Raw genomic sequence first — 27848 nt, 5'->3', positions numbered from 1 at the left:
CAAGCTGAACAAAGGCAGCGACGAAAAGTCTAATTCACTTAACTGTATTTTTATTCTTGTCATACACTCATCACCAATATGTACATTAACATTTTGAACACAAAAATAGACTTGACTTAGACAGATATGTTAGTCAGAACGGCTCTCAGTCTGGTAAGTGCTGCACCTACAGCAACAGACTGCAAACAGCAAAAGGCAATTTAAAATCAGAGACAAATGTGTACAGAAAATGTTTTCAAAGTAACATTCATATCTGGCAGTTTGTCCTAGTGTGGTAATATATTGCTAAGAGTAGAAATGCTGAGATTGTTTATCCTTATACATGATGACTGCTACAACATAGTGTAGCGTAGTGAGTGTATTTCCACTGACACTGAGGGCTTGTTTTGGTTCGTATCAAAGCAAGAACTGGAGGTTGCAGCGTATCAGGAAACCTGCGGCAGCAAGAAAGCAGGGCACAGTAAAAAAATATCAACACTGCTAATCTCACTGACTAGACTCGATCTCTCCAAAGTTTATGATGAGTAATCCATACCTCATGCAGCATTTGACTTCTACTGAACTTGTAACGAAGCCCCCAAGTTTCTGTATGTACAATTTGCATTGCAATATGACACAAAGTTGCAGCATTTCATTTCTGAGGTGAGAAAGATTTCGGGCCTAGTTTACACAAGGCTCTTACACACAAATGTGTTCCAGACCAAATGCAAGCCAAAGTGGTAAAACTGATCTTGAAACCAAAATCAGTGCATTGCAGTTTCTGTTGTTTATCAAAAGTTAAAACTAATTCCAATCATTAGTGAAGATATGAATTCCACAAGTGAGGCCCTATATTATAAACGCAGAGATACATTTGTCAGTGGTTTTTATTTACTAAGACACAATGTACAGACTCTCATGACATCTGTGTATATATACATGAACCGTACAGGCACAAAACACATCATTGTACTTGTAGAGACATCCAAGACACCCTGTTCCCCTTACACTTTAACTAGAGCAACCTATACAATACTGGCCCAACTCTATTGGTACATTCTTGATAATTATACTGTCTGTCATTCTCTGCAGGTGCTGATTTTTTTTTGGGGGGGGGGGGAACACATGTAAGATTAAGACTATCTCCTGAGGAATGTATTTCTAAAAGCACCAGTAAAACATATTAGCACTAACAGACTGGATTGCCTAGGAGCAATCTGAGTTCACATGGTCTGGAGGTTTTTGGCAGTGTGTGTAAGGAGAAGGCAGTGGGAACGCCCTGAGAAGCTCATAGTTAGGTTAAAGTATATAGAAAACTTGAAGACAGGAGTAATGAGCGTTTGTGTATGCAGGAGAACTGTTACTATAATAGGCCACTCTAATATCAATACTATATATCTGTAGCTACAATACTATGACCAGACAACATAGATGGAATGGGTTTATTCAGGGGTTCAAGCTCAGGTTTTTCTGTTTCTTGTAGTAATATTGCACTAAAATCTCTTCTAGTGATTGGTTTGAATCAAAAATAGCTATTTCTAGACCCCTAAATAAAGCACAACCAGAGTCAATATTTAAACACAGATCAGATAGATGAGCTACAAAAATACTTTTACTGACAGACTGATTTACTGAGACGACTCCATAAACACTGACTCCACAGACTTGATTTCAAAATGAAAGACAATCAAACCCCGTCTTCAACTACTTTTTTCCCACAGGCATTCACGTGTCGGTGTAGGTATTTGCTGAAGTGGGGTGCACAACAGTAACAATGCAAATGTGTTGGTTAAAACTATCGTGTCTAGCCTATCTATTCATCCTAGCAGTCCATGCCCACGTTGGATTGTCTGTTTCAACGGGTTTTTTTTATCTCTGCAGTGTCCATTTTAAAAGTGTCCAGAGTCCAGGAGAGATTTCAAAAAACGGACACTTGCTTGTTGTTTCCTTTGAAATTAAAAAAGTATCAGGATGAATCATTTCTCAACACCAGTGATAACAATGCTCTGATGACACCTAAGTACAGAATATATCCTAATTAAGGCAATTATGAAGAACTGATTGTACACCATTTACCAATATATTTACCAATACAAAGTATCTGACAGGTGCATAACCAGATCACACATCAGCTTTAAGGTGTACACCTCCGCAGCTGCAAGAATAAAAAATAGACCCAAACGTAATTGATGCTGAATAGAAAAAAGTCAACAAAACTAAATTAACATATTAAAACTAAAATAATAATAAAGGCAAATGATATAAACAATTATCACAATTACAAAAGAAAAAAAAAATCGGAATCACAGTCAGCTTTAAAAACAACAGACAGTATTTAGTGTACTTGACAACATGAAATGACTTGATCTGAATCTGATTTTCTGTTTAGAGAATCAAAAAACAGCTTTGGTGTATTTGGTGTTGAATGCATGACAAAGCAAATTTTACAATGTGGCAAACAAAACAACAACAAACAAAACAAAACAAAAAAAACATGTTTGTGTATCCATCACGGCACAGTAAGAGTCTTCTGATACAAAAAAAAATACTAAAATGCCGCTCTTACAGTAGGAGTATGCAGGGAGTGTGTGGAGGGAGAGAGGGAGGAGGAGGAGCAGGATGATGATGATGATGATGATGAATAGTGGAGGATGAAGAGTAAATGGAAAGACGTGCAAATGGAGGAGGAGCAGTAAACGTCTGGTGTACTAACCATTCTCCATTGCACCTTTTGACAGACCCCTGACAGAAATGAGAAGTTGTTTTGGGGTCTATTATCCTCTAAATATCTCATACTGTATTTGGCATAGAAATTCATGGCTGATGCAATGCTAAAACCAAGTAAAAATAGTAAAGGAAAAAGTGTGGGGTGTTGAGTGTTGATCAGTAAATCTACTACTAAGACAGGGCAGGTGTATGCGTGCACGTGTGTGTGTGTGTGTGTGTGTGTGTTGTGTGTGCGCCCACACGTGCGTCTGCATATGTCTGTTTATTTGGGGGCAGGTGCAGGTGGGAGATGAAGACGTGCGCTCTAGCAGTCCGCCGACTTTTGCGTGTCTCCGTCCTCCTTGGACAGCGGGGACCTGGCCTCCTTCATCTCCTCGCCCTCCTCCCCGCTGCCTGCGGCGCTGCCGCCGCCCTCGGCCGGGTAAACCACCACACACATCTTCTGGCCCAAGTAGGTCATCTTGTCTGGAGGAAGAGAGACACGCAAGGGGTTTTAGGACAGTTATGAACCTTCAAGTGACACATGATGTATATGAAATGAGACATCCACCATTTGATAAGTGACTCATAAAAATAAGTCTCATAAAATGATTTGAGAGCATGCGTTAATAGCAACTCTTGGAGACTGGATCCACTGTATTTTAGAGGCGTTGAATGATGATTTCAACATAGATATATAGCATTTGGAATAGAAATCTTACCTATTTCTAATATATTTCCTCCTCTACTATGCATTATTCTATGGTTATATTCAGGGTCTGAAATCAACTTTTTTGGCTCACCTACCAAGGGCCAGTACACAAAAAATTAATAAATAATAATAATAATTTTTACTGACCCTAACCATTTTTAATGCTATGTTTCTATGTTATTTGTTTAATCAGATATAACAGATCAAGTTTATATTCATCACAAAATGCAAAAGAATTCAAATTTTATCCAATCAAAAAAAAAGGGCCAAAAAGTTACCAGCCAAAGTAGCAGGTGACTGTTATTTATCCTATCCTTTTAGACATGGTCCTTCTATTTTGACAGATCGTCCTGCTGTCTCAAACCCACACAGCCTGTGTTAAGTCAACCTACCGACGAAGGCATCGAAGCACTGCGGCTTGTTGTCCCAGTAGACGCCCAGGAAATAGACAGGGACGCCAGTAAGCATGATGGCCAGGCCGATGCCACACACCACGGGCTCAGAGTAGAGGGAGAAGATGAGCAGGAAGGCCCAGAACAAGAGGTAAATGACCGGCCATATCAGGCTGATCTGGAAGGGAGACGACAGCGGAGGACAGGCGAGAGAGGGAAGGGGGGAAAGAGAGAAGAAGGTCAGTATGCATACGCCTATACATTAAGATTAGACCTGGGGGAAGAAATATTTACAAATAATTCCTAGTGTTTGTTCGAAAGATGGGAGGAGTTTCTCACAAAATTCATGTGGTCTCAGATATGCTGTCAATCAGACACATTGTCATATATTTTCCTGTGATTGTCTAAACTTTCTGCCACTTGTTTGTGTTATTCTATGTTGCAAATCCCTCCAATCTGGCATCTAAATAAACTACAACAAAAAAAGGATTTGCAAACATTATTTGACCCATGTGTGATGTGTATATATTGAGAGAAAGCCTTGCTTCTGGGGCAGAGTTGATTGCTTCTCCACAAACACAGTTAATATGCAAATTGCTGAACAGAACTAATAGGCTGACAGTTAATAACATTACATTATGCATTAATTTTAAGTGTATGCATATGCAAGGGCAAAATATAGATATGATAGCCGAAGGCAACGTCAACATGTGGTGCAGTACCAGGATCTCCATGCAAACACACCTTGATTGGCCGGTGCATGTCAGGCTGCTTAAAGCGCAGGACAATCTGCCCGGCGACAGTGACTCCATAGAAGAGGTAGTTGATGAAGCCCACGTAGTTGATGAGAGTGTACATGTCACTGGTGCACAGCATCAGCAGGGTGGACAGACACTGGGGGAGGAGAGGGGAAGGAGGGTCAGAGACAGTGAGACTGGATGTTTCTGGTTCAATGCTGAACTGAAACTGGAAAGTTTGTGGTTTGCCTGCAATTCAATATTTGTCATGATGCTGCTTTCTTGTCTAGGTCTAGTTAGGTTTAGTGTTGTTTAGTGTCTACTGTTTGCAGCTTTAAAACTAATACCACCTCAACTGGATAAGAGGGACCAAGACAGATTCAGCTGAAGGAGTTAAAGAAGTAAGGGTGTGTAAGGAACAAAGGGGGGGAAGGGGGGGGGGGGGGGGTTGGACTCACAGTGAAGAGCAGAGCAGGGATGGGAGTGCAGCGCTTCACATGAATCATGGCCAGCAGGCTGGGGAGGTGGCCTTCTCTGGCTCCAGCAAAGAACAACCTGAGAGACAGAGAGAGAGAGAGAGAGAGAAAACCTTTAATTGATCATGTTATTTTTTTTGTTTTAAGTTTCTTTGGTAGCACCTGTCATGCCAATAAACCCTACTGAACTGAACTGAGATTGAGAAACAGAGATGAAATCTCAAGTGATATGCAGTGGCTAAAACATTCAGTTAAATTCATGAAAATATAATGCATGAAATAATCAATGTTTACATGAATTTACATGCACACATTTTCTTGGAAAAACAAAAGTCTGGGAGACAAACAGCCTTGTAGAGTGAGATACAGATGGAGTGAGAATGAGGGTTAAGGTGAGGATGGCAGGGAGGCTGAAGTTACAGCGCAAATGAATTGGAAATTGATCAGAATGGAAGTTGCCAGACCTGGGTCAAAGGTCAAATAGCATTTGCAAATATTTTTCTGGCTCATTTCGGAGCCAGAGGGTCGGTTAGCCACATAGACCAGTAAAACCGAGCACCAGAAAGCACCAGAGGAAAGCTCATCTAGTCTGCTTGAGTGGCAATTTAAATGACACTGGATTAGATTTATCCTGTTGGCAGTAAACCCCATCTGGTGCTAAACACTAAAATAAGTTCTGTTCTAGTTCTATCAGCTTCTATTTGAATCAGGTCTGGAAGTTGTTAGCGAGCCAACTAACCGTGAAGAGGTGAAGAGGGAACCGTTGACTCCCCCGAAGGTGGAGAGAGCCACAGAGATGGGCATGATCCACGCCATGACTCCCAGCAGCTTCTCACCAAACGTCTGGGATGGAGGGAGGATGAGGGTTAGCGGTCGGATGAGAGAGAGGGGGGAGCAGGAATGAGGAGAAGAGGTCAGAGAAGGGGGGAGGATGGGGGGGGGGCAGGGGAGAGGAGTAAGGGAGACACACCAGGTGATGGTTAGACGCTCAGTTCATCAAAACAATGTTAAGGTAATAATGGGCATTAACCAATTGACACCACAAGAGGGCGACAGAGACGCTCTGCTGGCGAGGTGTGTGCTCGTATGACGTCACGGGACCTCCCTGCGTCACTCAGTCTGTGCGGAGCTACTCACCACGGCAACGGCATTTGAGGCGAGCAGCTCCTGGGGACTCATGGCCGTGACGTAGGCAATGTTGGCGAAGACGTAGACGAAGGTCACCAGGGGGATGGAGATGAAGATGGCGCGGGGAAGGTTCCTGCAGACGACAAAACAGGAGATATTTAGGAGACGAGGAAGGGGGGAAGAATTAGAGAGAGGGGGACAGGGGGGATTTAAAGTAGGATATTAAAAATGGTGCCTTAGAGGAGGGGTATTAATGGATACCCAGGTTATTAAAAAGACATGGAAATTATATTTAGGGGGGATATGAAAAAAGATATTAAAAAAAGGGAGAGGAAATGAAGAAATAATTTTATATACCTAGACATGCTTCTAGGTCAGTGGCGAGACATTAGGGATGATAGTTAGCTACTGAGAATTTCTCCCATGCTAAGTTAAATAAAAATCAGAACGGTTTAACAAAGTGGACTGGATCAGGGATTAAAGTGGGCAGCTTAGTTGGTATGGCACTGCTAATCTACTAGCAGCTTTCAAAACAGCTATTTTCCTGTGGCATTCAGCAGCGTTTCCCCCTGCCATTCAAAGCTGTAGGCGGGTAATTTCATTAATATTGGCTTTAGTGGAAAGTTTTAACATGGCACAGTCTAAACGCTGTTTCAAATGCTGTTTCCAGGCCCGGCAAGACCAGCAGTATGAGGCAGATAGTCGGATTTCTTACACATAGGGGTCCACCAGCTCCTCTGTGACATAGTTGAGGAAGTTCCATCCTCCGTAGGCAAAGGAGCCTTGTAGGAAGGCTAAGGCTATCAAACCCACATCATAATCCTGGAAGGGCTCGAAGGCGTTGGCCGGCTCCAACCAGTAGTACTCTCCTAACGGGAGAGAAGAAAACGCAAAAGATGTAGCGACATTTCTAGTTTCTCCACAAATGCTTTGCATGACAGTCGGGGAATGTTTTGCATTTGATTCCTTTCATGCATTCCCTGTTATATTGCAGGGATACATATTGATGAGGTGACTGGAAGCGTGCATGCATGGCATATGAATCAAGAGGTGTGTGTTTATGTGACGATAGAGGGAGAGAGAGAGAGAGAGAGAGAGAGAGAAAGAGAGAGCATGGTTAAAAGCTGCTTAAAGGGCAAACGCCAATTACACAGTCAGTCAGAGTAAATACTGTTGGCATAGAGCTTGTCTCAGCAAAATCTATCCTTGTTCCCTTTTTAGAAATATCATTCCCTTCTCTCAGTAATGGCATTCAATATAAATTTTGTCGTTCATCTTCATTTTACCATCGTGATTGTCTCTTTTATTCAAGGTTTTCTGTGGCTGGGATGTAAAATTCCATGACTTTCCATTACTAAATAAAAGTGCTTCCATGACCTCAGCATTTTATTCCTTCCTGGTCTGTTAATGTTGTTTTTCCGAAGAGGTAAACAGCCTAGTTTCCACTACAGTTGAAGCTGAAAACCACCATTGAATGCAATGAATGTATAAAACCCACTGTAAAATCCATTCTGGTATATTCCTGTAAAGTGACATATTTGTAAAATTCTCTGAGATTTCCCCGTCCCTCTCAACATTCAATGTTATTCCAGATATTCCATGACCAGTGTGAACCCTGTTTTTCTCTCTTTCTTTCCCCTCTTTCATGAAATTTTCTTATTTCCTGAAATTCCATGATAAAGCATGCTTCCAGGAGGCATTAGAGCGTCTCTACCCGCTCTCTCTCTCTCTCACACTCTGCCTCTCATACGACCCGAGTCTCCCATCAAATCATCCTTTGTCCTCTTCATTATCTTCAAACACTCACACACAAATCCCCTTTTGCTTTTGATGTGTACATAGATTATTGTCCAGGCTGTGTCCCCCCCCCTCCCACCCGCCACCCCCTCCAGTCTCTGTGGCCCCTGTAATAACTGGCCTTCAGTCATGTTGTGACTGCAAACCCACAGAGGCGCGCTGATATGAAAACCACATTAGTAATGTGAGTTTTAACCAGAGAGCCAGGCCAGAAACTCACTGACCCCTACAGCGTCGATTGGGAGTCTCTATACTGTACCGAATGCCAGAAAATGTCCCCAGTGACTGTGTCTGTGTGTGTGTGTGTGTGTGTGTGTGTGTGTGTGTGTGTGTGTGTGTTTGTTATCCCTTTCTCATTTCATTCTTCTCACAGATGGACAGAGAGACCACCAGACACAGATGGTGTGGAATGTGCTATGGACACATGCATACAGGGATGCACACAGTGGAAGATGCATGCAAACACACACACACACACACACACACACACACACACACACACACACACACAACCAGCACAGATGGCGTTGGGCAGCCTACCCTTGCAGATCTGCACGATGCCCATGATGATGATGAGGGCGAGGGCCAGCAGCTTGCCGGCGGTGAACATGTCCTGGACCCTTGTGGCCCATCTGACGCTGGAGCAGTTCACCCACGTCAGCAACACTAGACAGACACACACAGTGAGACACAAGGTTAGCACTTGGTTCATAGGAACACCCCCCCCCCCCCCCCCCCCCCCCCCAAAAAAAAAAAAAGACATCCTGGCATGTCTGCGGCTGTATTGGCTCGCTATGGTGCTTATGAAGTTGTTAATTGTATGAGTCAAAGGGTGATTTCAGTTGAAGAAGTTGAAGTTGAATTGAACGGAAGTGAATTGGAAAAAGAATTGTAGAGAATGTTAAATTGTATTGAACTGAACTGAATTGAATTGAATTGAATTGAATTGAATTGAATTGAACTGAACTGAACTGAATTGAACTGAATTGCACTGCATTGCATTGCATTGAACCGAATTGAACTGAATTGCACTGAATTGAATTGAATTGAATTGAATTGGAAAACGATTTGTAGAGAATGTTGAATTGAATCAAATCGAATTGAACCGGATTAAAATGGAAAAACAATTGTAGAGAAAGCTGAATTGAATTGAATTGAATTGAATTGAATTGAATTGAATTGAATTGAAAAAAAAAAGAGTAGAGAACACCATCAAATCTAACTTGCCAGTCTATTTAACATGCAATTAGTGGTTTATGTGTTCATTGCTTTATTGGCCTCCTCTTGTCAAGGAACTGCCACTGCATAAATTGTAGTAGGAAAAAAAAAAGATTACCATCATTGCCCAAGAGAAAGGTTAAGACACTGTTTATGGTTGTAAAGAATGTACACCTGGTCATTGACAGAGCATGACACCTGTATGACATGAGAGTTCAGGTCAGCCACATTACTCCAGCGGCATAATGAGAGAAATTGAGAAACAAGTGATAACAGAGTGAGTGGAGTTCCAAGGTGAGCTTGGTGTAACAGGAGTGACAGTCACACATCGTGATGCAACATTGACCTGTCACTCCCTCCCGCTAATCCATGGTCAGTTTGACATCACCCGCACCAGCAACTCAAACTTTAGGCCGAGGTGAAATAACTGATCCTGGGTCTGTGAGTGAATGAAGATTAAAGCTGCACATGTGGCATGTGTGATGTGTCATAAAAGCTAAAAGAAGGCAGCGACCTTTGATTCTACTGCTGTATCATCACATTGAACTTCACCCGATAGCTCTTACACCTCATGTCTTACTTAGGTTTTCTTTTGACGTGCTGTAGGAGCTTGATATTCATATAATTGTCGAGTAGTTTGTCCACCCTCTGAATTTCCACACAGTCAGATGTAAAATCCCTTACTCTATAATCTAAAATTCCATGTCATAACTGCCAGTAAGTACTGTAGTAAAATGTCTCTCTAAATGGGTCAAAATAGTACTATGTTTATGTAATAAACTGCCAGTTAATGTGATCACATCACATTATTACATTAACCAGCAATTATTACTAGATGAGGGGAGTATTGCTTCATAATGGGGTGTAACATATTCTTAACTGATGATGCAATAAAAATATTATGCTGTAATATTATATTATGTTATTACAATCTTGTACTACTTAGAAGCTGTTACATCTTCAGTTAAAAATATGTTACACTCTTTATGAAGTAATAATTGTTGGTGAATAATGTGATATTGTTACATTTTTATTTATTACAATTTATTATATTAACAGGTTTTACAACGTTTTTTGACTTTAGTGGACATTGTTATTACATTTGACAAGTTGTTACTTCCAGTAGTTAAACCGGTAGCTAAACCTCTAACCTCTATTCTTACATGAAACCAGACATGTGCCACAGATAATTATGAGCGTTTGTTTTAACTTCCACGGAGTACCAGGTGGGTGGGGCTTAAAGTTGCCACAGGAAAGTATATTAATACCGTTTTAAATACTATCATACTTAAAGGTACAGTACTGTCTTGTAATGTCCTATAAACAAGGGTAAACAAGCTTTAAAAGGTATTTGAAAACACTATTCAACTCACTTCAGCTTGAGACTGATCTAACGTGGGCGAAGACACTGGATATGATCTGTAGCGCTGGGTACAATAGGGCAGTGGGTTCAGACCCATGGGGTGCCATTAAATAATAGGCCTGTTTGACTCTGTGGGATCACATTCATCACCTCAAATAGCTCTGAGCTGAGCTGCTCTGCCAGCAAACAAAGGCAGATGCACATGAATAGACATGCATACTGTAGACGAGTGCATATGGATACATTCTGTGCATTTGTGCATGGACGGGGGATGTCACACACACACACACACACAGATACAAACAAAGAGCCACAAATGCACGGTGGGGGATATAGAGGTTGGGCTTGTTTACAGTTGTTGGAGAATAGTTTATGATGTTTTTAGCTTGCTGTAGGTATTTAAGGGGGCAGAGCAGGACGAGGGCAGGACTAAAGCTGTCTGGGCTTTCTCACAAACAAAATTACCACAGCAGACAGAACAACGGTTGCAGTCAGGGGGCAAGTCGCAGAATTGCTGCTGCTTTAGACCAAATCTCCTTTACAAAAACAGGAAATGAGAAACTATGCACGAGCAGGTCGGCTTATGACTTGACGTGTGTACTGTATACACACACACACACCCACAGTAACCCACAGTAAATTCAACTGACTGATCCTCATTCACCCCAGAGTAAATACACCTTAAACGTCTTTACTGCAGTCCTGTCTCATCAGTAAACAGAGTGTCTCAGAGTAACTCTCTGTGTTGTTTCAGGGACCAGATGATCTCTCACCGCCGTACTGCATTACAGCAACAACATGCGTTCCCTCCTACTCTTCTTTGTTGATCTCTAGCAGTCTGGCTGAGTAAGGGGATCACGACTGGAGCTGTGCAAGTAAACACCTGGGGACACATTCTCCGAACCCAGGGACTGAGGGGCTGCTCAGCTGTCTGTAAGCTGAGTACAAAGTGTGTGTTATGTGTGCATGTGTGTGCGAGTGTGCAATGGAACTTGCTGAGTTAACTACAAGGCTGCTGGAAAACACGACAGAGTTACGACCCCTCACTCCACCCCCGGCTTTCAACCATCTGTAGGAAGAGACGGACCCCAGGGAGAATCCCCCTCATGTTTTTGAAACGGTACACCCTGGAAAACCGTCCCCCGGCAGCATGCGATGACGGGACAACCGGTGACCGGCGGTGTCTGGTTTGAGCGTCGCTAAATCTGGTCATGGCAGGGTTCATAAGTAAGTAGGTAATGAAATTGAAATATGAGACAACATTCTCCAATGGACATATAGAGTTAGGAAATCACAGAAATATCTAAACACTTACGTAGAGAAATACAAGCATGCTGCCCCCACAAACAGACAATGACAAAGACGTGAGAGAGTTGAGGGGAAACAACTAACCTCTCACCCACTTTTCCTCTTAACAGCCACAAAACAGCGAAACAAGACTAGCAAAACAACAAGTCTTTTGCTGAAAGCTGCCTGACAACATCTGTCCAATTGACTCAGAGAGAAACTACATCACTGCTGGCTTAGCCAATCAGACACTTTTGCAAAATCAGTATAGCTGAAAACAGACCAGAGTTAGGCAATGAAAGTGGCTGTACTGTAATGAAGTGTTTTCACTTGTTTTAGATGCTGCCTCCCACTTCCTGCTGGAAGTGGGAGGCAGGTCAATTTGTTTGTAATTAGAAACAATAATGCAACAATCGAGAAGCCCTGGATCACTTGGTACACGGAGTACCAGGGTTAGTAAGTACGAGTGAACAATAACAGCATGTCACAAGATTGCTACAGTTGCATTCCTGCTGTAGCGTGTCACCTCAAAACACCTCTGAGAGCGGTTTTAGGGAAAACTAATCTGAGGCAATCTTTATGTGCAAAAGTTGCTTGTTGGCAACAGGCCCTTCAACTGGAGGACGTGGGACTGAGCCGCCATGATGGCAAGCAACCGCCCTGCTGAAGAGTCTTTGAGCAAGACACTGAATCCCTACCAGCACCCCCCGTGTGGAGGGACATGCGAAAATCACTCTTTTGTTTTTTACCATTTAAGTTTTTTTTTACATTTAAACACAATAGTGGCCGGAACAAAATGCAAGGGCAAAGTTGTATCCTCTCTCACCCTTTAAACACAGTATGTGACACTAAAACGTCCCATTGAAACCAGCGCTGATGAAATTCTTTATGGCATGGAGGCAGTTCCTCTAGGCGGCGTGGCTCAGCCTGCCTATTCAGCAGTGGGGGAAACACTGATCTGTTATTATTTTTGGGTCCAAGGGAAATCTGAAAATGGGACGTCTCTTTGACAGGTCAGATTTGGCTGACGTTTCGGGTATTACACTGTGGGTTCAGCCAGAGCAGACAGCACTAGTAAACAGCAGAGGGGATGTTATTCTTACTTTTTATCTTCCACAAAGCTGGCTTCACAGAAATGCACAATCACTCATACACACACACACTCTTCTCTTGTGTCCCTGCCTGTCTCTCTGACTGTCTGAGGGCTGCCTGCGGTATTTGAGCAGTGTGTGTGACGTTTGCTGAGGGATTCAACTCCACCACTGTCATGTCAGTGCCAACACATTTATCCATTTGTCTTCACACATTCTCTGTACACTGCTACTCTCTTGTTTGGCTACCTCTTTTATTCTCTTCCTTCCTTGGGTGACCCGTGACCGCGGGCTAAGTCACAGGAGAGCTTCAGAAAGAAAACAGCGGGAGACAAGAAGAGAAACTGGGATACAGAGGGAAAGCAAATGGACAAATCAATCCATGATAAATCCATCCAACTCTCTAGTTAACTCTCTATTAGTTTGCTCTCATACAGCACATTACCTGTACTTTTATGATTTGTCTAGCAACCCTGAATTGTGTACCTGTCTTGTAACTGTGTCAGCACCCATTCACCAGGTCAAACTCCTTCTACTTGGTGAATTTAAAGTGATTCTGATTCTGCTTTTATTGTTTTTTATAGATTGCCTTGGATTTATCGAAACCGAATCTCCTTCACAAAAACAGAAGTGAGAAACTAGTCACAAGCAGGTCAGCATATGCTAATGTTTCATGTTTGGACAAGTCCCAACAAGCACATCCATGTTTACCATGAGCTTATACATTCAAAGAGCGCTTCTAATCCTTCTGCTGTCTTTCTGTAACCTTCCTCCCTTTTATCTGCACGTCCCTCCTGTCAGTCCTGAAGTGCATTTAATAGGTGAAAGCAGTAAGGGGTCATGGCTTTCACCTGGACTCACCAGGGAAGTGCATTTCAGAGGAAGAACAAGTGCTCTCATATTGCAATATTGTAATATGCAATATTTTACAGATTTGGTGCATTTCATTTCCAAAAGATTATACTGTCTTCCTTTTGTCCTCCTCTAAACTGGTCTGAGAATATTGATCTGGATTAAGAAAAATGGGGTAAACTAGTAGTCGTTTTTCCTGAATGTGTCAGTTCTGTTGACTGGTCTGTGTTGGTGCCTCAATTGTATTTGCCTTAATCTCTCTCTCTCTCTCTCTGTCTTTCTTTCTCTCTCTCTCTTTTGTCTGTCATTTTCTCTCATGAATGAGCACATCTTCACAGAGTTGAGAGTGCTGTCAAAGCATGTTGGGGTTGCAGCTAAAAACAACAGAGGGCGACCAGTTTTCCCTCCAGGGAAATACGGTTGGAATGCACACTGCTGATTTGACAGAAAATTAACATGGAGGGGGGGAAGCTCTATCAGAGTCAAGGGCTACATTTCTGTGACCGTTAAAGACTGGACTGAATCCCCAGGGTTGTTTTTTTCTCTCATGTTCATTAATCTCAATGGCCACACGCATCTCATCCCCTCCACCTGTTATTCAGGAAATGTACACAACAGAGACATATTGTCTATGTAAGAGTGGGCGGGTAGATTTTGTCAGTTTAATTGAAGACTTTTATTCCATAGTGGAAAAAAAAAATGTGAAACTGAAATTCAGCAATGAATATTTCAAAACCACAGGTGATTATATCTTCAAAAACAGAACTGTTTTTTAAGCAAAAGTTGACTCCTAAGTTTAACAGTAAACCTTAAAGTGCTTTACTTTCATGCCAGCAAACCTTTGTATGAGTAATTTTTTTCTCCTAATCAATTGAACTCTGATTCAATTCAATCCATAGTCTAATTCAGTCATACCATACACTAACTAATGATCCATGTAGTGTTTGTTAAGTTAACTGGTAGTAAAGGTATTTAGCTAATTACCCTCTTCTGACTAGCCATTGTTGACTGTGTAGGGCTTGAACTGAGCTACGGTAGCATTAGTGTGTTCGTAGAGTATTAGTAGAGTATTAGTGCCATGCTCTGCTTCGAGAAAAATGTCTGTAGGCTACGGCAAGTGTGTGTATGTGTGTGTGTGTGTGTGTGTGTGTGTGTGTGTGTGTGTGTAAGCATCTGCACACACTTAGCATGCCAAGACTGTATCACTCACAAAGGCAGATGGCAGCAAGCAGGCGCAGGCCGGTCTCAGGCGGCAGGCAGGTGGGAAAGAGGGGCTGCAGGACGTAGTTGGAGAACGTCAGAGCGATCACAGCCTGGTTAGTGGGGTAGATCACCAGCACAGCGATCCACAGACGCAGGAACCTGAGAAAAACAAGTGTGGAGAGGGGGGGTTTACAAACATAGAAGCATGGGAGAAACAGTGGGGTGTAAGGATCAAATGCAATATGGCACACAGGCAGGGCCTGACAGGAAGAAACACACTAGAGAGCTACATATACATCCTTCCGCTCGCAGATTCCCATTCAAAGCATGTATTTTTTTTCGATTGTCGGTGACACAAATCACCTATTTATCATCATCAATTTTGTATTATGGTTGGCCTATCATGATGTTAGCCGTGTCAACTTTCATATATTTGGCCAATTCCCTGTCAGCAGGCTATACAATGGTAGGAACTACTAACTTTGTAATATTAACAGGAATGAAAACAGACTGATAGCATAGCTAGCGAGTCAGCTATACCCTGCTAAAGAGCTTTTAAAATACCCCACAGGCACATGAATGCCCATGTGTGACAAATAGGCTTTTAAAGGGCAATATAATACTGATACTTTTGTTTTGAAGCTGTCGATACCTGATTTTTGTGCCAATATTCAACAACAACAATATTCAACAAGAATTCAGTATTTCCCCCAGAATTGTATTCTTGTCAGGGCAGAAAAGCCTCTGCAACAGCATTTAGACCAAACAGCTTTTAAAACTCTCCATTGAAACCCACACTACTCCACACCTATTCAACAGTATGGGAACTGCCTTTAAAAGAAGAATTTATTTACAGGAAAACATTATTGAACTGTTTTTATGTAGCTGTGGTCAGGGAGGAACTTCCGTCATATTGGAGATAGGTACTGTATGATATCTGATGATAAAAGCCCAATATTGGCCCGATATATTGGCAAACCGTGGACAAAACATGGACTGACAGAAAGGCAAACAGGCAGTCAGGCAACGACAGTGAGTCACTCACAAACACACTCAGTAAGTGGTTCATGGTCATATACTACACTGGATGCCTCCTGGATGTCGTAGTATCCTATCAAGCCGTAACAACAGCGGAACGGACGGTCGCTGAACTAACAGATTAATACAGTGTGAGAGGGACAGCATGGAGGTCAGATGAGGTTTAGCAGGACAGAAGGGGGCAGAGGTTTAGCTGAGCGCAGTGGTAGAGCCACATGAGACCAGGCGTACGGCTTTTCCACGAAATTCTCCATAAGCTTATGGAGGGATCGTTACACCTCACTGCCTTAACGGGATTGTGCCTCACTGGAATGTGTGCTAGTGTGTGAGTACCGTAAAAATATAGGATCAAATGGAGGCCCAAGCCGACTGAGACCTCAAAGTATTTAGAAACACACACACACACACATACATGTAAAGACCTCTATATGAGGAGAATATATAGATAAGAGTAGAGAAGAGAAGAGTCATATTGAATATATAAACTTTATCTCCGAAAGGGATGAATGTGGATTTTCCCACTGGGCATTTCCTTTAATTGGACTATTAACCATCTAATTGAAACAAACTGATTTATTTATATGCTCTATTCCTATGCATATGTTGCCCAAATATATATTGTAAGTAGTGTAAATATGACTTTTTCCTAAGCATCCATGCATTATGGTATACCGCTATATTTCAGATGTCTATTGACAATGTTTTTGTAACTAATTTTGTGCTATTACACCATGTGATGTGTGGCATCTAGTTTATATATATATATGGGTGTGGCACAGTCCTCATTAGTTTGACCTGATGAAGAGCCATTGTGCTTGAAACATTGTCCATTAAATCTGTTGGAGCATAGAAGTGTGCCGGCTCTTTCCTTTTTCTATGAGATTTACTTAACCCAACACCTACAAAGTGATGTGTGTATTCTGGTATTTTATACGCACACAGGCATACATGTAGACACATACACACACCCATGCACACATGAAAACACAAATGAGCGCCCACCCACCCACACACTTACAAAACACACTCATACATGCACAAAAGGAACAGGACAACAAAAACAAACACTCCTTGAACACAGCTTATTTATCCTAGACAGAGGGCACTGGGAAACAGTATGGCCCCAACACTTCAAACCAAGCATCTGAGGCAATGAACTACAAAGCTTCTCGAGGTAAAAGTTCATTGAAGTGTATTGATAGCTACAAAGGGACAAAAAACAATCATTGGCTGTTTTGTCTGGTTGAATTCCTCTCCCAAAATATCTTGATAATATGTATCCTTGTGATAGTTGTAAAAACAATGGTCTAATCTATGTTTACAGTCTGGGCAAAAGCACAGTGTGTGTGAAATCAACTCTAACAAACGATATTGTTTTGCTAGGACATTCATATACCCTGGGATGGTTCCCAAGCCTTTATTGTAAGCACAGTCCCCTTAAACCTAACCATTACCATTTAAGGGGAGAAGACAAAACAGATCTTGGGCTAATATCTCGAGGAAAGTTAAGTCTAAACTGGGTGATAGGGCTGAGAAAGAAAATCCCAGAGCTGTGTGTCATACGGTATGGCATTTGTATAAGTCATTTTGAGTGATTGTAAATCCACTTTGTGTGTGTGTGTGTGCGCGCGCTTGTACGTGTGCATATGTGAGTGTATTTGCTTAATTTTGTTTTCCTAAGTCTGCCTTCTGCACTTGACCAAGCAACAGCTAAAGACCCCCTGCTTTGGATCAAGTTGCCTGACCTATATCGGAAGGCTCATCCAAGAGGATAAACGGAGGAATCTAGACATGTTGGTATGCTCACCTAAACCCATGTCAAATTAACTTTAATTGTAGGGGAGCCCCCCCCTCTCTGGGAAACTGGGTCATAGTGAAGACAGTAGATGTGATGCCTGGCGGTTTAACAGTCCTCTCTGAAACACTGTCAACACTGCAAAGAATGTCTGTCTTTACAAGTTTCATTCCAAATGAGATACACCATTTGAAAGAAAGTGATACCTGCTTTTACAAAAAGACCCATAGCTTAAAAATGTTGGTAGTTTTCAAAGATTATATGTCACTGGATAACAAAATGATATGGGCTGGGTCCAGATTAAATTTCCAGAATAAATTTAGCCTATAGCATTTTGGAATAGAACTTGTGCCACTTGTGTTAAGCCTTAAAATAAAAATGTTCTTAAACATTTTTTGCAATGAAAACAGATCCCAGATCAGCACCCTTTCTCTGAAAGACCTCATGAACCTCAGTCCAAAACTTAAACAGAACACCCGCTCCTAAAAACCATGTAACCTTGTACTTTTCTGTATATTGTATATGTTGATTAAAACCTCCTCTATCTTACATAGCACATTACGTCTATATATGTCAATATCCTTTGCTCTGTTTCTGTGAAATGAACCAAATTATTCTGTATAAATAGTATATGTAAACACATGTGAATACACCTGGTGATTGAATGTGATTATGAAACTGACACTAGGCAGTTTGTTCACCAAACTTGAACTATGAACTTACCCTGCCAGTCCTCCGAAGATGTCCTTGACGTAGGAGTAGTCTCCTCCTGACTTGGGGATGGTGACGCCCAGCTCGGCATAGCACAGCGCCCCGATGGCGGTGATGACGCCCGTGATGATCCAGACGATCAGGGCCAGACCCACGGAGCTGGCGTTCTCCATCACTCCCTTTGGGCTGACGAAGATACCCGAACCAATGATGTTACCTGGTGGGGGGAAAGGGAGGGAGGGAGGGAGGGAGAGGTTTCAGGGGGAGCGGTTATTAACGTGACACCGGTGCAACAACATTAACTGAGAGAATTGTTCATATCAGTGTTGTAATGGAAGGTTGGAAATGTGTGTGTGTGTGTATGTATGAGTGTTTGGGGGGTTTGGGGGGAAAACGTACTCAAATCCTTTACTTAAGTAGCTAAAAGTAGCAATACCATAAGGGAAAAATACTTCCTATGTCCTGCATTCAAAAGTTTACTTAAGTAAAAGTATAGAAGTATTAGCAGTAAAATGTATTTAAGTATCAAAAGTAAAAGTCCTCATTCTTTCAGAGTGTTAAATTATTGATGCATTAACCTGTAATAAGTATTTAGATGTTGTAGGTCTAACTAATCCATATACTGTTGGGGAGTTTAAACTCTAACAATGCATCATATTTTATGAGCTTATCGTATGTTTTGCATGTAAAACCTTTTTCTGCAAAGTAACTAATAGCTCCAGCTGTCAGATAAATGTAGTGGAGTAAAAAGTACAATATTTCCCTCTGAAATGTAGTGGAGTAAAAGTCTCACAAAATGGAAATACTCAAGTAAAGTGTTGAGTATTGAGTGCTTGAGTAAATATACTTAGTTACTTTCCACCTCTGATGGTACACTGTGTAATTACTACTAGCTTACTACATTTTTTTAGTTAATACAGTAAAAAAAGCTGTCAGTGTTCACTGGTAGATTCTTCTGCAGATACTTCCACTACACACACTACAGACAGACAGACAAAATGAACAGGAAAAGACAAACTGAACAGGAAAATGAATGGGGTCACGGAGAGAGAGAGAGAGAGACAGAGAGAGAGAGAGAGAGAGAGAGAGAGAGACCGTCAGACAGAACGGCCGCCTGTAATCTGCTGACTTAGCACAGAGTATGAGGAGATGGAGCAAGAGGGAGACCGGGGTGAAAGAGTGCAGAGTGGGAGGAGGGATGAGAGGAAGAGGCAGGGAGGTGAATAATGTCCTGACAGACTCCATAAGCATCAGACTGTAAGGCAGTTTACAGAGGAGCCAGGAGACAGAGAGAGAGAGCGAGAGAGAGAGACAGAGAGAGAGAGAGAGAGAGACAGAGAGAGAGAGGGAGATAGAGAGAGAGAGAGAGAGAGAGAACAACAGGGCGATGAGGCTCAGGTCGGACATGAAAAGAAGCCGAACTGACTCCAATGACAGGTTCACTCTCGTCCAATGAGGTTCTGACAAAGTTGAGGTGAGAGGTCAGGAGCCTCCAATCAGATTCCGCCGACTGAGCTGATACTGTGCTTACACTTGAACCCGGGCCATGCAGCAATAAGGTGTCGGGGTCAAAGGTTGAATGTTTTGAATCACATCAGGCCGACTGGATGATAGGCTGAGTGGCTTTTTACAGTACAAAAGTCAAAGGTATGAATGATACTGTCGCATTCTGCCTTGAAAGTTAAAAGAGGTGTGGAGTCTGTATAGTTATTTATCTACTATAACTTTACTTAGAAAGGCCATGAGCATAAAAACCCACTCAACTATATTACATATAGTTCTGTCCACAATCCATGTAAGCCAATGCAGTTACATATGCATCTTATTGCATAGTGTGTCAACATATAATAATAATATTTTCACATACAGACATGCAATCCTATACTCTTGCAGCATTCCTGTGCTGAAACATGTACCGGAACTTAGCTTGTTGCACTGTCTCGTAGCACCTTTGTCCTGTTGGACCAGAACTTAGCTCTATAGCACTTACTCTCGTTGTTCTCTCCTATCTAGAAACTTGCTTGTGTTGTATGCAAATCTCATGTGTAAGTCGCTTTGGATAAAAGCGTCTGCCAAATGTGAAATTGTAAATTGTAAATTGTACCGAAAACCGTTACTGTGCTAAAAATGTCTCCTATCTCAGATCAGTCAACATTAAGAAAACTCAAATGCGCAATCTTGACGTGTAGAAACATGTGTTCACTTGAAAGCACAGGGAGTTTGGGGGACATGCAAATTTGCGCGACCACAAGCTTTAAAATGTTCCATATGCATCATGTGTGGAGCGGTGAGGTCGACCTCTCGCTTATGTAACTCTGATTGCGGGTAAAAGGTAAAAAGATGATAAACAAACGATTCCTTTTCTGACTCTGCTGACATCTTTATGGCGGCGGGGGTCCTTGGTGTATGACCTTCGACCCTCTATGAAACAGAAGTCACGCTTTGACTCAGCACTTTTCTCTGTGGCTTAGGCAATAGAAAAAAGTTCAGTACTACTGCAGTGGTGAGTAAAGCTAACATACTGGTTTTGACTGGTTTGAATAACTCATATTTTACTGTACTGTACTTTATTTTACTTGTATGCATCTGAGAGCGGGCGCTTTTATGTGTGTAAGCAAATGCACAAGCTTGCATGTTACTTTTGGTGTCTGCATGTGTGTGTATGTGTGTGTGTGTGCCTGCTTACTTGTGTGTTCATGAGCGTGTGCATGCATGTGTGCATGCATGCGTGTGTGTGTGCATGCATGCGTGTGAGTGTGTGAGACATGCTGAGTAATGTGAAATCTGCAGGTTTCCTGTTCTTGCTGTCCTTTTACTTCCCTTTGGCTCCAGCCAGGCCAGGAGGGAACATCCCTTTCTAACAATTGCTGTTGCCAAACGACTGGCTCCCTCCCTCTCTACGGTTCAGATGGACCGGCTGAGTCTTGGTCCTGACCTTGACAAACAGTGGATAAAAACTCAGAACTATCTCTAGAGGCCCCAGGAGTCAAAATCAGACCTGCCCACACGTCTCATGTCATTCTTCCGGAGGAAATGTTTCTCTTTTTACATTTCTCCGCAGGCCTTGGGCCTCCTACAGCAGGATATTTTGATGTCCTCTATTGTTGCTAGATTGTTGTTTTACAAAGGAAGAGGCTTGGTCTCAGACATGTGCTCTGAGCAGATTTCTGTTCCTCTTTGATGTTGTTTGACAGCAACGGACTGAGGCTCCACCTTAGGCTACATAAATAAGGGTTAGGGTTAGAGGGTATAATCATGTATTATGATTTTACATGCCACAATTAATAATCACTGGCATACTGAAACATTTCATTTAACTTAGAATGCCTGCTGCTGTTGAAAATAGTAAAGATGTTGATATAAGGTGCCAAAAGTGCAGGGAAATAATTTTGTTCCTCAAATCATCAAGACTAATACTTGTGATTAATAAGTATAATCACAATTTCTATCAAAATAATGGGGATTGTCATTTCAGAGTTAACAATGCAGCCCTAGTTCCACTACACACTATGTAAAGACATTTTGTAATGCCTATAAGAGATACTGAACCCATACAGACAGGTGCTAACAGACTAATCAGTGTCCAGTCGATCGCCTTGAATCTCCTAAACCAGTGGAGTCCAGTCATGTGCCATGGAGGCCTGGAGAATGCAAACACTACAGCAGCACAACTTCAGCCAGAGAGAGGGAACTAATTAGAGAAATGAGCTGGTGTAGAATTTGGCTGGAATGAAAACCGACTTACTCTTTGGCCTCCATGACACATGATTGGAGGCCACTGTTCTAAACCAAACAGTGACACCACACACCCGCAGACTAAGAATATTAGCAGGAGTGTGTATGTGTGTGTTTGTGTATACGTGTGCAGCATTATGATATAACTGTAATCAGCGTGTATAAAGCCCGGTTAGATTAGCCCTTCCACTTCCTCCTAGTGTTAAATCCCTGTTCAAACAGCCACCAAGCTGAGGCAACCTGCTGCTTGGCCTCCAGCCAGGTCCTGACAGAACCCACAGGCCCGCGTGCTTCTGTATGTGCATGTGTGTATGTGCATGTGTGTATGTGCACGTGTATGTGTGTGTGCATGTTTGTGTGTGTAATTACTAAGTAATTACTACAGACTGAAACAATTCACTACAGACAGAACCTTCATTCTCTTTTGGTTGGTCTCTCTCTCTCTCTCTCTCTCTCTCTCTCTCTCTCTATCTCTCTCTCACACACACACACAGTCCAATCAAAACCTAGTACTTTTAGATTGTTGGTAAAATTAAAAAATTAAAAATAAAAGCATCTATGTTGTATTTTTGCCTGTCAGGATGTTAGCAAAACTTTCAGATATTTGTTTGCCTCTGCTGTCAACAGACAAGCATTACAATGTTGCAATGCTAACAGATATAAAGACAGATTATTGCAACACTGCTTAATACCGCATAAATCCTGGACTTTCTGTATCTATGGGCTTCGATACAGGTGACCATGTAGAAATAGGGGTCAAGCAAAGCACAAAAAGTACAGGATATTGAGTCCAGGTTCATCAATATTCATGTCAATTAAGTATTTGGAGTCTATGGATTAATTCTGTTTCAAATGACATAGAGCCACTGAAATCGAATAAAATCGAGCTTGATATCTTTCTTAATTAAGGAGGCGGTTTGGATTTGCACACGGTCTATGCAGCAATTCCATCTGAAAAGACATGGAGCGGAGCCCAGCTCAGACATCGCTAAGCTGGGCAAGCTAATAAAACAGCATTATCAGGGCGGGGCCTTCTTCCAAGTGGCCAAAAGTTCACTTCTAATCCCAATTCCTGGCTGTACGTGTACGTGTATATACACTATATGTGTGTGTGTGTGTGCGTGCGTGCGTGTGTGTGAGAGTGTGTGTGTGTGTGTGTGTGTGTAAATGGTATCTGACCAGCTGTACCGTACCATAGCCCATAAAACTTTGAGATGTACTCGTGCGCTCGGGCCCGATTCAAGGAAACTCGGCAGGGCATGTTCAGAACAAAGGCCCAGGCTGAGTCGAGTCACCTGACCTCACGTCTCACGTCACATGACAGGAGACAATGTGAGCTGAGCGAGTGTGAATGAGTGACTTGGCCAAGGACGAACAGTCTGGAGACCACGCAGAGCCGCATGGACTCTGGATGGCCATAAAGATCCCTTGAGATGGCATGACCGGCTTAGCACTGGCAGCCTGTTTCTGCATGAACGGCTGTCTAAGCAATCTATGCATGGGCAGTGGGTCAATGAAATGAGAAATGCGGGTGCATAGATACACTCAGAGATGGGGCTGCATGGGAAAACACGCTGGCAGGGTACACAATGATCCCTTGCTCATAGTTTCTAATCTACATCAGACATATTTATATCATCAGTGAACCAAATCTAAACGTCTATTTTTATATTTGTTAGTCTGTCAGGATATTTGTGATCAATTCAGAGCAAGAAGATTTATATTGGCTTGAAAAGGTGGGAAAACGTTATTCAGTAACACTTTACAATGGCCTTATTCCAGTGTATTTACCTGTGTATTAACCTATGGAAAAGTACTGTAAGTACACAGTATTACTGTGTAGGTACTTGATGAAAATCTCCCTAATACGTAATGTACTTACAACAGTGTAACAACACAGTTTCATCAAGTACCTACCCAGTAATAATGTGTACTTTTTCATAGGTTAATACACTGGAATAAGGTCATTGTAAAGTGAAGTGTTACCTCTTATTCTACCAATAAGGTAGGTACAGTAAATTGAGGTCAGGTTGGTTTTCCCTGGCCTACATCTCTATTTCTACTGTGCAACAGTGCAGCAATTAGGCCTTTTCAGTGCAACCTCAAGGGAAAAGGGTTTAAGGAGCAAGTTGTAAACTGAACCTCTCGTCTTCAGCTTTCTCAGACTCTCACTCACAGAGGAAGAAAGAACAAAGTCTTCAAGTTCTCTGTAACATTTATGTGCCAAGGTTGTTCCTCTCTTTCTTGCTCTCTCGTTCTCAGCTTCTCTCTCTCTCTTAGCAAAACCCTTGGGACAACACACACACACACACACACACACACACACACACTCCTTTCCTCCTGTTACCATGGAAACACATGAGTGAGTCATCCCCTCCCTCCATCCTGTCAAGGTCAACACGAAGACCACACATTCACTCTGGACCCACCTGGACAATCTATCCCATATTTCACCTGTGTGTGTGTGTGTGTGTTCGTATATCGATCGACACGGCTCAGACTTTATATCTATCATCTTCTGGTGTTGTCTCTATTTGCTTATCGGTTGGGTTAAATGGAAAAGCCCACTCAGTGTCCTTAACTGACCTCTGCCACTGTATTTGAGTTGTTTACCCCTATTATGCAGATAAGCTCATTAGGGCAACGTGAGGTTTCCATGTTTTAAGTTAACTGATTGTAATTAGTCTTGGATGGAGACTGTGATTTAGGCCTCATTAAAATAATAAACTTGTGTAATTGCATGGGAACAACAGTGACAGTGCTGCAAGTTTGTTAGTAAATGATTGTTTTTTCATTGACGTTATAGGTAGTGTAAAGAATGCATTTTCTATATAAGTAGTGTGATATGAATAGTAGCCTACACTTTTTATTGTATCTCCAGCACTGTCTTCTTGCACTGACTGCAATGTCCTGCTGTCCCTGTGCCATGTGTGTCAGTAAATACTGTGTTACTGTGTCAGTTGTCGATATATCTCTTCATCAAAGTTAACAAGACCTATTCTTATACATTTCGCAGACTTGGCAAGTAAATTAGCTCTGATTCTGAAATGTTTGTTGTTTGTTTGTTGTTATGCACAAATTGCAGAAGGAGTAGACTATCTGAAATACTTGGCATTTACATAAGGTTTAAAAAGTATATTGTTAAAATAGGTTAAATATACATTTAAAAGAGATAAAAACATTGATTGCGTAAGAATATATAAAACAACATTAGAACATTAGAAATGTAACTATGCCTGGCAGTAAGTTGTGTGATGTGTTTCCAGGTTGCCGTCTGAATAACTCTATGTCATGATCCCTTGCTTGTAGTTACCAGTCTAAATGAGGCATATTTAGATCACCAGTGAACCAAATCTAAATGTCTATTTTGTATATTTGTTAGTCTGACATGATATTTGCTATCACTTCAGAAAATGAGGATCTATACTGGCTTGAAACTGTGGGAAAACGTTATTCTACCAATAAAAGGGTGGGTAAATTGAGCTTAGCTTGGTTTACCCTTGCCCACATCTCTGTGCTACTATGTACTATAATATACAGCATCTCTCCATCAAAGTCACCAAGACCTATCGCTGTACATTTAGCAGACTTGGCAAATAAGTGATTTCTGACTCTGATACTGAAATGTCCACAGGAGCTCCAGGCCAAGTTGTGACTGTCCACGTGTTGCCAGGTTGCCATCTCAATAACCCTACGTCATGTGAGGCAACAAATTGTTCTGAATGGGCTAATCCTTTAAGCATCAAAGATGACTTGAGTGTGACGACATCATCATTATTGGCCCGGCTACAAAGACATGATGAAAGCTTTTACTGATTAACGACTACAGCAGGGGGAGAAAGCATGGGACTGCTGTGAGGAAATGCTGGGTTTAGTTTAAAGTCTACTGTTACAAACCAACCAGTCTCCACCCTGTTAGTTTGCATTGCATTTGTTTATCTAGTTTGGGACAACACACACCTTTGTGCCACCCTACTTTTCTACACAGCAAGTCAGTATGTGCTATTATTATCATCCCTTAAGTAACACAAATGTGTGATATCCCAAATTAGACACACAGATGCCCTAATGTGTGCCAAGCTACATATTGAGCAACTGCTGTCTATTTAACTGCTGTTTGATGTGCTGGTGTGTGGCATATGACTGCAGATTATAGCAATTATAGTGTTATAATACAGACTCCTTATCTTTGAACGCCCACATATTAATCATAAACTTTATATTCCCCATCTGCTGCCAACCCTGCCACATTTTCAGACCTGCTGCAGCTAAATGGTGGGATCTGATCCCGGTGCAGTTTTTATTCTGCTAGGAACTGAGTGTAAAAAATGACCTGCACACTGCAAACAGGTGCTTTTTGCAAATGGCACTACACACACTTTCTCCCCTCTCTCTCTCTCTCTCTCTCTCTCTCTCTCTCTCTCTCTCACGCACACACACACACACACACACACACACACACACACACCTATACACACTTCCCACTCTTTCTCTCCCATCCCTGCACACCAGGTACACACGCGCACGCACATCAAGACGCACACGCACGCATTAACAGCAGCAATAGCGGTGCACTGAGCAGCGGGAGGGGTGAGGGAGAGTAACCGGTTAATAGGTCTCAAAGACATCTACCATATGGTAGGTGTCGGTCGCTCCTATAAATGATAATGAAATAATAATACATAATAAAAGACACTTACCAACAATAATGCCGCAGGCGCTTACGAGGCCGATCTCCTTCTTGAGCGCCACTCCGCCTCCGGAATCCTTCCCGGACTCGCCGGCAGCATCCCCGGCAGAGCCCGACGCGCTGCCCCGTTGTCTTGGACCGTCCGTCATTTTGATGGCTGGACTATAGGCTAGGGCTACCCGGCTTTTGATGTAGTGTTTTTCTTTTCTGTTTTTTTTTTTTTGTTGCCACCCACACAGCACCTGATGCCGGCTGTCCGCTTGTCTCGCCGCGGTGCTCTGTCCTCAGTCTGTCCTCAAACGTCTCTGCGCGTCTCAAGGCGAGCGCACACGTTCAGTCCAACGTGCTGCAGTTATCTGATAACAAAGAAGTTAATTGTCGTTTGCGTTATCAGTAACCCGCGACCACTGGAGGTTTCACTGATGCAAAAATTGAAAAAAAGAAAAACGACACAAAAACTACAATGCAATATAGGCTATATATGGGGAAAACAAAAAAAAGTGCAGTCTGTTGTAAACTTTCAACCCTGTTTAGCGTTGTAAGAAATAGGTGTTCTGTGTTCACTTCACAGCGCAAAGTCTGCGGCTGCGACGCTGTAATAAGATATCAAAACAATGAATGTCTCCCACGTCGCAGGTAGTAACAATATGACAAGAACCCGACAAGAACTGTCTAATTTGACAAAGTGCAGACGAGAACCAAATGGTCTCTTGTAGGAGTCACAGGTGGCAGAGGTCGCTGTCAAAAACGCGGGCCGATCAAGTCCAGTTGTCGAGCGAGAGTCGCATATTCCACAGATATACTGCAAAGTCAACACAAGGAAATAACTGTCCTTTTTTTCTTTTTTTGACTTTTGAAAAGATTTCTCTCACTGTTTCCTCGTTCCAGGTGTGAGTTGGAGATACAAGAGCATCCTCTGCGCTCCGCCGCAAGCCGCT

The 27848-nt window shown here is 42.2% G+C and overlaps 1 protein-coding gene across 1 annotated transcript; it reads right to left on the bottom strand.

Annotated features, from left to right (window-relative positions):
• Positions 1-52: 52 nt before the first annotated feature.
• On the bottom strand, positions 53-27848 carry slc7a8a (solute carrier family 7 member 8a). Its single transcript, XM_071518264.1, has 11 exons — positions 26921-27848; positions 18498-18702; positions 14949-15100; positions 8468-8593; positions 6846-6999; positions 6140-6263; positions 5742-5845; positions 4985-5081; positions 4534-4683; positions 3790-3967; positions 53-3171 (listed from the first exon to the last, which is right to left on the bottom strand). Exons 1-11 carry the CDS (start codon positions 27057-27059, stop codon positions 3011-3013), a joined length of 1590 nt encoding a protein of 529 aa, XP_071374365.1. The 5' UTR covers positions 27060-27848; the 3' UTR covers positions 53-3010.

This window comes from Centroberyx affinis, unplaced genomic scaffold (genome assembly GCF_046629955.1).
Source record: "Centroberyx affinis isolate AG114_WGS23_722 - 3 ecotype Tasmania unplaced genomic scaffold, CSIRO-AGI_Caff_v1 ptg000562l_1, whole genome shotgun sequence".
Taxonomy (NCBI): domain Eukaryota; kingdom Metazoa; phylum Chordata; class Actinopteri; order Beryciformes; family Berycidae; genus Centroberyx; species Centroberyx affinis.
The sequence above is the reverse complement of the archived record's forward strand: the minus strand, read 5'-3'. Positions and strand labels throughout refer to the sequence as shown.

Coding starts and splice junctions, on each gene's coding strand:
- slc7a8a (XM_071518264.1), bottom strand. CDS start 27,059: ATGACGGACGGTCCAAGACAACGGGGCAGCGCGTCGGGCTCTGCCGGG. Junction 15,101..18,497: donor ATCTTCGGAGGACTGGCAGG/GTAAGTTCATAG, acceptor TGTTTTTCTCAG/GTTCCTGCGTCTGTGGATCG. Junction 3,968..4,533: donor ACATGCACCGGCCAATCAAG/GTGTGTTTGCAT, acceptor TCTCCCTTCCAG/ATCAGCCTGATATGGCCGGT.